General features: G+C 59.9%; 1 protein-coding gene across 3 annotated transcripts; it reads left to right on the top strand.

Moving 5' to 3' along the window:
- Window positions 1–213: 213 nt before the first annotated feature.
- Window positions 214–8,080, top strand: DLK1 (delta like non-canonical Notch ligand 1). Of its 3 annotated transcripts, none has more exons than XM_030883114.2 (6): window positions 214–330; window positions 1,537–1,600; window positions 2,114–2,244; window positions 5,184–5,325; window positions 7,211–7,490; window positions 7,710–8,080. In XM_030883114.2, exons 1-6 carry the CDS (start codon window positions 264–266, stop codon window positions 7,956–7,958), a joined length of 933 nt encoding a protein of 310 aa, XP_030738974.1. In that variant the 5' UTR covers window positions 214–263; the 3' UTR covers window positions 7,959–8,080. The 3 variants fall into 3 exon arrangements, with proteins under 3 accessions (XP_030738974.1, XP_030738975.1, XP_030738972.1); XM_030883115.2 differs by having other exon boundaries at window positions 7,716–8,080; XM_030883112.2 differs by having other exon boundaries at window positions 7,211–8,080.
- The last annotated feature ends 1,614 nt before the right edge of the window (window positions 8,081–9,694 follow it).

Below are 9,694 nucleotides of genomic sequence, written 5' to 3' on the forward strand. Positions count from 1 at the left end.
CGCCGGCCCAGTGCGCGCGAAGGCGGGGGCGGGGGGCGGGGGCCGCGGGGGGGCGGCGGTACGAAAAGGGCGGCGCGCGCGGCGGCGGCGGCAGCTCGGCGGCGGCAGCGGAGAGCGCAGCGCGCAGACCGGTGCAGCCCTGGCTTTCCCCTCGCCGCGCGCCCGCGCCCCCTTCCGCGTCCGCAACCAGAAGCCCAGCGCGGCGCCCGGAGCCGGACCCGCGCCCGCGCCGCTCCCGGGACCGCGACCCCGGCCGCCCCGCGATGACCGCGACCGCAGCCCTCCTGCCCGTCCTCTTGCTCCTGCTGGCCTTCGGCCGCAGTGCCCATGGTGAGCCCCCCGGCGGCCTGGCTCGCGCCCCCTCTGGGGAAGCCTGCGACGCCCCCCCGGCCGCCGTGCCCCGCGCGCCCCGTCCCGCGCGCCCCGACTTCCGCCCGTCCCGCCTAATCCTAAGCCCCGCGCCGCGCCTGCCTGGTCCTCCCTGCCACCCTCGCATGCCAAGCCCGGCCCTGGGGTCCCCGGGGGCGGGGGAGCTGTGGGACCCCGGCCCCTTCCCGCCCCGCAGAAGTGGCGCTCGCAGGGTGTCGGTGTGCAGAGAGGAGGTATGGAGAAACGAGGTGATGCTGGGGAGCCCTCTGTGAAAATGCTCTGGGGTTCAACTTCGGGGGGTCCCTGCGTGTGCGTTCGGGAACAGGCCTGTGGGGGGGTAACTTTGCCGTCGTCGCCTCAGATTGCCAGCTGGGAGCCCAGCCCGAGCCCCTCCTGCGTGGCGTTTGTCTAGGTGAGGGGCTGCGACACTCCTGTCTGTGGCCGCCATATGTCTCTGACAGCGAGAGAGTTGCCCCCTTCCCGCAGGGTCCCCCAGCCCGCTGCACCAGTGGTGACGGGGGTCCTGTCTGAAAAGCTGGCGGGAGTTACAGGCACTGCACACAGTAGGTGCCTATTAAAGTGTCAGAATCTCTAAGTAGTGTCAGAATTACGGTCTTTTCCGCAAAACCCTTGTTCGTCTTTTTAATACGAAGAGTCTGGCGTGGGGAAAATTGGGAGTTTGACCTGGGTGCCTGGCTTAACTGGGATTAACCTTTAAAAACTCCAGACGCCTTACCTGTGAGCCCTCCAGGTGAACCTGTCTGGGCTTCCCCAGAGCTGAATACCTCAAAATCTGGCCCCACCCCCCCTCGCCTTTAGCTCACTTGGCAAAAGTGAGGGTCTGGCCGAGTGCCCAGGGGTCAGAATCTTTCCGTTCTCGTTCACTGTCTCCTCATTCCTGCTTTTAGGATTTGGCGTCTGTAATTTCTTGGAGGGACCCTGGGTGTCTGACCTGGTCCTGGGAGCTGGGCAGTGGGCTGCGGTCACTCCATAACCAGGGACATGCGGAGATTTTTCTCCTACGTGGGTTGGGATGCAGTGCCTACCGTGTGCCCAGTGGGGAGAGCCACAGAGGGTCGGAGGCTGCCTCCTGGGAGGCCGTCGTGGCCTCTGCCACAGCCTGCAGGGCCTCGTGGGGTGAATGGTGTAACCTTTCTTGTGCCTCAGGAGCTGAATGCTTCCCGGCCTGCCACCCCCAAAATGGATTCTGCGAGGATGACAATGTTTGCAGGTAATGGAGCGGCTCCCCAGAGGCAGCGTGTTGGAGGGCCAGGGCAGAATTCTGGGGAGTCATGACGTCAGGCAGAAAAAACGGGGAGGGCTTGGCCCCTGGACTGCAGCAAACAGCTTCCTCGCCCCCGCAGGAAACCAGTGACGTGTGGGGGGAGGTGAGGGGGACAAGAGGACCGGGAGGCGGGGGATGCTGGGAGCGGTGGCGGGGACAGGACGGCGTTCTCAGAGGGGTGGGTGGCGGGAGAGCCTCTTGCAGGTGAGACCACTGCAGGCCACTGCGGCAAAACGCAGCTCTTCCTCTGGCTCTCGGGGACCCCTCTGCCTGCTCCCCAGCTGATCTCCTGTTTAAGCTTTTCCATTCAGGTGACTGGTATTGGTTTCCTGGGACCCACCGGCCGGGCACTGGGCAGAGACCCGCGAGGGCTCTTGGTTCCACAGAAAGCAACCGGAGCCCCTTCTCCATCCCTGCCCCCCCACATACATCCGCACCTTTCTTCCCCAACTCCCGCAGGTGCCAGTCTGGCTGGCAGGGTCCCCTGTGTGACCAGTGCGTGACCTTTCCCGGCTGTGTTAATGGACTCTGTGTGGAGCCCTGGCAGTGCATTTGCAAGGACGGCTGGGATGGACATCTCTGCGACCTAGGTTGGCACCTGCCCCGCCCACCCTGGCCCCGGCCCCCGGCCCCCAGCCACCTCCTCCCAGCCCGGTGGCTGCCGCCCCTCCCCCTCTTGCCTTAGCCCAACACACCCCAGCGCTCTGTATGGTAATGATCTGTTTATACACTTCCTGCTGGTGCTGGGAGCCTCCTCACAGGTAGGGACTTCATTTTGCTCCCTTCTGCACTGCCAGCACCGAGCACCAGGGAAGGCACTGGGGTAGGGGGGCTGCCAGTTGAATAAAGAGTCGCAAACACGCCACGCGAAGCTGAGCGGGTGGGGACCACAGCCTCGAGAAACCTGTTCGGGGCACTGAAGCTCTGAGAGGGGAAAGGACTCAGGGGGTCGCAGAGCCGAGACTCCATGAAATTCACCCGCCAGGCTGTTCAGGATATGCTGCAACAAGCAAGCAGACAGACGCGGGGAGGGGTGCTGGGTGCCGAGTGCTGGGCGCAGCGGGAGCTGAGTCAGGGCCGCTGGGACAGGGCCGGGGGCTGTGCTGGAAGAGGTCAAGTGCAAGGGGAGGTGGGGGGTCGGGAAAGGCTGAGAAGTAGCTCAAGTGCAGCTTGGCGTGATCTGTTGATTCTGTTAACTTATGCAGTCTTTGCCCTCCGTTACCCTGAGCAATTGAGAGCTGGCTGTCGCTGCACCTTCAGGCTGCAGAATGTTCATCCGAGCCCATTCTCACTTGGCAAAACCTGCCCTGAAGCCCAGGCAAACCAAGGTCCTCGAGAGAACTCCCAGCAGTGTAGGCAGCTGCCGCGGGCTCTCTGCCCCTCGGTCCCGACGGCAGCGTCAGTAAAGACGAGTGGTACCAGTAGGGAAACTGAGGCTTCGGGAAGCAAAGGGGTCTGCTCAGGACACCTAAGAAGTTGGGGGGACAGCCAACTACAAAACCCCTCCCTGTGCCCCAGAAATGGGTTCATTCTCATCTGAGGCTGTTTCTAACACTCTCCCGTTAAGAAAAACCTAAGAGCACGTTGTTGGCACCCCTGCCCCGCGTAGCCAAGGCAGTGGGGCTTTCAAAATCCCCCATCACGTTGTCTCGGGACTTTAAAGTCTCCCCAGCCAATATGATGCGGGCTTTGCCCCACAGCTGACTCACGCTCTGGCCAACAGAGCTTGGGCTCTGCACCCTTGAAGTACCTCTGAGCTGTTTTGGGGACCCAAGGGGTCCCAGAAAAGCCACCATTCAGGATCAGGGCTTTTAGCCTGGAGCCCACTCTTTCTGATATCTAATCCAGGACGCCCCCCGTGGAGTTCTCCAGACAAAAGATCCCTTCCCCACTGGGTTGACAAAAGCTTGGGACGGCTGGGTCCAGAGGAAACAGCCCTCCGGGTAATCGCCGGCCCTCTCCCTTTTCACCCGTCTCTGAGGCTGTCCTCGCCACAGCTGCTGCCCCGGCAGGCAGGCAGAGACACCCTCCCACCCCCCCACCCCCGCCCCGGCAGCTTTCTCCCGGTGGCGCTTAATCCACCCGACTTTGGGGTCAGAGGCCCAGGAGAGGAGAAGGTGGGCTGATCCCCGGCTCACGAGGCTTGACGCCGTGGGAGAGGAGTAGGGTGGTCGCCAGCTCTCCAGCTTAAATTTAAGATCCCCATTGACAGGAGCGCCCGGAGCAGGGAATTAGAAGCTTGCCACGGAGGCGCTGCGTGCGAACGCCTGGCGCCTTCCCGTAATGATAAATCCTCTATGTTTGCTCGCACCAAGCCGGGCTCCCGAGGAGCGCCTCGTGTGCTTAGGATAAGCCATCAGCTTGGCGTGCGAGCTTTTCCTTCCTGATTGATTGCCATCTACTCCATGAGGGTGCGGGGCTCTTGAAAAGACGGAATAAATCTGCACGTGTGTGGCCTCAGCCCCGGGGACCCGAACCCAGGCTGCCTTCGTTCGCTGCGTCTCTGGTTGGCCCTGGCTTTGTGTTTGGCCGATGCGGCAGCTCGGGTGGTAGATAAACAAAGCTGATGGGGCTCTCAGAGACGGGCCAGGGAGAGCCCCCCCCTTTTCTAACTGGGGAAAGTGAGGCACAGAGTCGGGGCGGCGGGGGGAGGAGGGAGCTGAACTCGGCAGCCGGCTGGAGATGGGCACAGAAAGGGTCTCTCCCTGGCCGGGCCTGGGGGCTGGGGGCTCCACTGTCAGAGAGCCCCTGACCCAGGCCCCTTTGTTCAGCCCGTCCCTGCCTTGCTGAGCCCCGAATAATGAAGTGTGCGTGACGGGAGGTGGTGGAAACACACCAGTGTTCATGGAAACCCGTGCTTACAGGCGAGCACTCAATAGTTCTCACTGCGTTGCCTTCAAAAGATGCAGCCTTTTTATCCTGGACCCCCTTCGTTCAGAGAGACCACCGAGCGGTGGAGGCGGTGCTGGGTCTAAACCAGGTCTCTTCATTCCCGACAGGGGGCTTTACATCTCATTCCCCCCCTGCTCCTTTTTGATGGAGGAGTATGAAGGGCAGCTGACGTTGCTAACAGTTGGGCTGCACTAGCCCCCTGAGCGGCAAGGACCCCCTTCAAACACAAGAGACTTGTCTGGGAGGCAGCCGTTAGGGGATCTCAGCTCGGCACAGTTTTGGGGGGAGGGAAGGGGTCTGCGGTGAAGGTCAGTGTGGCTGGACCGAAGAGGTGACCTGGCGCCAGCAGAAGGGCACAGCTGGCCTGTTGAATATTAGTGAGTGGCCGTGACTTTCTGTCTCTGTGACCCTCGAGCTCCCTGAGCTGTTTACTTATATCAGGGTTCGGGGGGTCGCTACACCCTCTTCCTCAGGACCCCGCTGGGTGGCCCTTGGCAGTGGACACAAGCAGAGACATCTCGGCAGCCACACGGGTTCCCCCTCGACCAGACGGAGGGGGCTCTTCCTGTCCCCACCCAGGATGCTCTCCGTCCAGCGTCTGTGTCCCCCTCATCTCCCTGGTTCTCTCTCCCCACAGACGTTCGGGCTTGCGCCTCGACCCCCTGTGCCAACAACGGAACCTGTGTGAACCTCGATAACGGCCAGTACGAGTGTTCCTGTGCCCCTGGATTCTCAGGAAAGGACTGCCAGAAAAAGGACGGGCCCTGCGTGATGAATGGGTAAGTATTCTCTCCGGGCTATGTGTGCTCTGATAAATGCCGCTTTAGATTCCTTTTTCACACCCCCTAAAGACCCTTTCAGCCTAACCCAGTCGGACCTGTCGCCTGACAAAAGACCAAGTAAGTGCTCGTCCTGCACCCCGTGGGGGGCCGCCCTGGATCGGGGTATTTATGGGGGAGTGTGTCATTTCCATAATTTTTTCAAACAATCCTGAAGGCGATTTCATATTCCCCTGACGTTCCCGAGTCCTGACGTGTGTGAATGAGAGTAGATTGGGACTGTGAACCAGAGCTCGAGCTGCATAATTTTCTAAAGGCGACATAACAAGAGATCAGAGTTCGGCAGCGCCCAAGGCTGTTTGTGAAACCCGCTCACCGTGTTTTAGGGGCGGGTTTGGGGGAGCTGGTAGGCTCTGCTTTGGGGTTTTCTGGGATGTCTTAGGAGGTGGGGAGAGGGGGCTGCAGCCAGCACGGGGCCCCGGAAGGTGGGGTGTTCGGCCCTCAGCTCCCCTCGTGGGGAGGGGGCTCTGGGGCTCTGGGCAGCGCGCCTAGCAGATGGAACGGCCCCTGGCCTCTCTGGTGCCTCTGAGCGGGCTTCCCAGCAGCTCAGCCATTTCCGGCCCTTATCTGCTCAGTGCGTGGAGCCAGTCCCACCCTCCGAGGGGGCTTAAACGGAGACCAGGAGAAATCTCGAGAGAGGCGAGAATTCAAAGTAGACTCCAGGCCTGGGCCAGTAGCTGCGGGTAGGGGCGCCCCTGTCCCGTGAGGAAACCAAAGTGTAAAATGCCTTCCAGGGCTGGGGCAGAGAGCCCCGAGCCGCAAGGGCCAGGAACCAGCATTCTTGCAGCATCTCAAGATCAGTGTCCTGGGCGGGCTCAGAACTCCATTTCTGCTTGCTGGTGGGAAGGGAAAATACGGAGCGAGACCTTTAAAATATTTTGCTTTTCTCTCTAACAGACTGGAGCCAGTCTGTCAAAATAGAGCCCAGGGTCCTTGAAATTCCTTCAGAGCCCCGGCTCCTATGCCACCCTCATCCCTGAAGCAGCAATGCTGATTTCTTGCGCTGGGAGCCCCTTTCTTCCCCGGAGTTTTGGCATTTATCAGATGACAAAGGGTCTGCTCGTTTAAAAGCACTTACATTAAATGCTGTGTGCGCTCCGCTTTGAGCACACAGCTTCGGTCTGCAAGCTGTACTTGGGTGAATGGGCCACTATTAAGCAGCCGGGCACAGACACCGCTCCAGCCGGTGCAGACAGAGCGCGTTTTCTTTTACTCTGAGAGTCCCCAAGGGTTTCCTGTACAATAGCCCGCAGGCTCACTCCGCTGAACATAAAAATAATAATGAGGGGCTGGGGATGGTGGAGGTGGGAGACCCTGAGGGATGCCTTGCTTTGCTCGGCCTCCACGGCCTGGGGACGGAGCTGACGGGGGCAGCTGGCTGCAGCCCTGGGGTGTCACTCACTTTGCCTCTCTCAGCCTCAGTTTCCCGACCTGTGCAGTGACTAACCGTCAGGCCTCTGGTCGGAGAGATGGCCTAAGAGGTGGGAGAGGAGATGGGCATCCTGACTCGGGAGGTCAGGCATGTTCCAGGCTGGCAGCGTGATGGGGGTGAGGCACACACCCCACTCGGGGGGCGGGCCTCCCACCTCGGACGGCCCCGGAGCCCCTCGCAGGCAGGGGTCATGGTGCCCGGTGCTCCCCGGGGCCCCCCTGGCTGGCTCTCACTCCCTCACCTCGTGCGTTCTGAGCACCTGCCCTCTTGTCGGGCCCCAGGAGGTTTGCCACGTGGCACGAGGGGGAGCGGAGCGTCCGTCCCCACTCCCGGCACCACTGTCCTAGCTCAGTGCCCGAGGGCCCTTTACCGTGTCCCCCTGTTGTGTTGCAGTTCGCCCTGCCAGCACGGAGGCAGCTGCGTGGACGATGAGGGCCGGGCCTCCCATGCCTCCTGCCTGTGCCCCCCTGGCTTCTCAGGCAATTTCTGCGAGATCGTGACCAACAGCTGCACGCCCAACCCGTGCGAGAACCAGGGCATCTGCACCGACATCGGGGGCGACTTCCGCTGCCGCTGCCCCGCTGGCTTCATGGACAAGACCTGCAGTCGCCCGGTGTCCACCTGCGCCAACGAGCCGTGCCTCAACGGGGGCACCTGCCTGCAGCACTCCCAGGTGAGGTTCGGGTGTCTGTGCAAGCCCGAGTTCACGGGCCCCATCTGCGGCCGGAAGCGCGCGGCGGGCCCCCAGCAGGTCACCCGTCTGCCCAGCGGTTACGGGCTGACGTACCGCCTGACCCCCGGGGTGCACGAGCTGCCGGTGCCGCAGCCCGAGCACCGCATCCTCAAGGTGTCCATGAAGGAGCTCAACAAGAGCACTCCGCTCCTCTCCGAGGGTCAGGCCATCTGCTTCACCATCCTGGGCGTGCTCACCAGCCTGGTGGTCCTGGGCACCATGGGCATCGTCTTCCTCAACAAGTGCGAGGCCTGGGTGTCCAACCTGCGTTACAACCACATGCTGCGCAAGAAGAAGAACCTGCTGCTCCACTACAACAGCGGGGAGGACCTGGCCGTCAACATCATCCTCCCCGAGAAGATCGACATGACCACCTTCAGCAAGGAGGCTGGCGACGAGGAGATCTAGGCAGCATTCCCAGCGGCCCCTCTCTGTTCTCGGGGTCCCGCAGAGCTCACTATATGCGGTCTGTTCTCATCTTTGTGGTGGAGTTTGCTCTCCTTTGTGTCAAATCTGGTGAACGCTGTGCTTCCCTCTATTACCTTTGTGTTGCAGTGTGACAAACGCAATGCCAGAATCCGCTTTCTCCCTTCTTAATGCATGATACAAAAAAAAATAATGGTAATAATAATGTCATCTTTAAACGAGTAAGAGAAATAAGTATGTTATTCTAAACTCTAAACCTAAAATCAAAAAGACCAAAAAAAAACATGGCAACAGAACCAGGGCTCTGTGCCGACGTCCCTCTCCGAGGGGTCTCGGCCACAGGGTCCTCGTGAAACCGTTACGATTGCTGCCATGACCAACCACTGTGAAAAGGGCTAAAATCTCTTTCGTTCGTTAATTCTCACACGCCACTTCCGACTCGCACTCACATCAACACCGCAAGCCCTTCAGTCTTTCCGATTGAGTTGAGGTCCAGCAGAGTGCAGCGGCCGCGTGTCAGGCAGAGAGAACCCCGGGTTGGCTGCTGGTGGGGGTCGGGACCTGATCCCAGCCCTGCCACTAACTCGCTTGTGTGATCCTTGGCGAGTCCCCTTCCCACCCCGGGCTGCCCTTTCAGCCCCTTTCCAGGCAGGGGCTTGAACACAGTGACCACCAAGGCCCCTCTCTTGCTCTCAAACTCTGAATTAGGAACGAGGGGGTGATGAGCCCAAACAGTCCCTGACCCTAAAAAATTAGGATCTGACGGACACTGATCTCATCCTGGGATCCGAAGGTTCGGGCCTATCCTGGACGTACACTTGATGTATTGCGATGGATTGTAACTGCATTTCTCAAAGTGGGGAGCCTCCTGGCCCACTGCCCATCTGGAAACGATCGCCCCCTTTGAGTCACGGTGTGCGGTCAGGGGCTGCCCCTTCGGCAGCGCCTCTGCCACCTGCCTATCTACCCACCTCCCCAGAGGCCCAGCAACTGTATACCTGCCTCCTACCCTGTAGGTTAGGGAATGTAAATGCACCTTGAACCACAAGTGCCCCGGCGAATCTGAGCAGCAACACAGCCCTCACCAAGGTTTTCACAGCGTTTAGTGGAAATTGTCGCTCGTGGGGCGTTTTCTAGTTCTGTGCCCACAGTGGTGCCAGACCTGGCCTACACAGCACGAATTTCATTTGTGTTGCTGAATTAATAACCCTCAGATCCCCAAAGACCTAGCCAGCTTCTTAGTGATAGATTTTGACTTTTTTTTAAAAAAAGAGCATCTATATTTTTTGCAAAAAAATAGAAGGAAATGGGACAGAGCTCTGTTTAGCTTTCCAGCTCTTAGAGTTGGGCAGCTAAACAGCGCTTGAGTGCCAGTTAGGAATATTTTGCTTCTTAAATTATTTGGATAAGAATCTATATTAGCTTTATGGAGTATTAACTACCTGCTGTGTTTACCCTGCTAAGCCATCATCACCTACGTCATCTCGGTCATTCAGATCACCCACACGCGTCACCGCCATCACGTGACCACTGACTTCATCTCTTTCAGCCACCGGTTTACCGTCCCAAGTCCCTTGTCATCCTGATTCAGAGCCCGACCCTCATCTCCCCTAAGCTCCTCCCGACGTCTCACCCAAGACATCGTCCCCACCACTCCAGGCACTTTATCATCCCCAGCCCAAGACCCCCACTACCCTCGTCGCCTCGTCCCTGATCAC

This window comes from Globicephala melas, chromosome 2, assembly GCF_963455315.2.
Source record: "Globicephala melas chromosome 2, mGloMel1.2, whole genome shotgun sequence".
Taxonomy (NCBI): Eukaryota; Metazoa; Chordata; class Mammalia; order Artiodactyla; family Delphinidae; genus Globicephala; species Globicephala melas.

Excerpts from the sequence above, each read along its gene's own strand:
- DLK1 (XM_030883112.2), top strand. The coding sequence starts at position 264 with ATGACCGCGACCGCAGCCCTCCTGCCCGTCCTCTTGCTCCTGCTGGCC. Across the intron at positions 331-1,536 it reads CTTCGGCCGCAGTGCCCATG|GAGCTGAATGCTTCCCGGCC; the intron begins GTGAGCCCCCCG and ends CTTGTGCCTCAG. Across the intron at positions 5,326-7,210 it reads GGGCCCTGCGTGATGAATGG|TTCGCCCTGCCAGCACGGAG; the intron begins GTAAGTATTCTC and ends GTTGTGTTGCAG.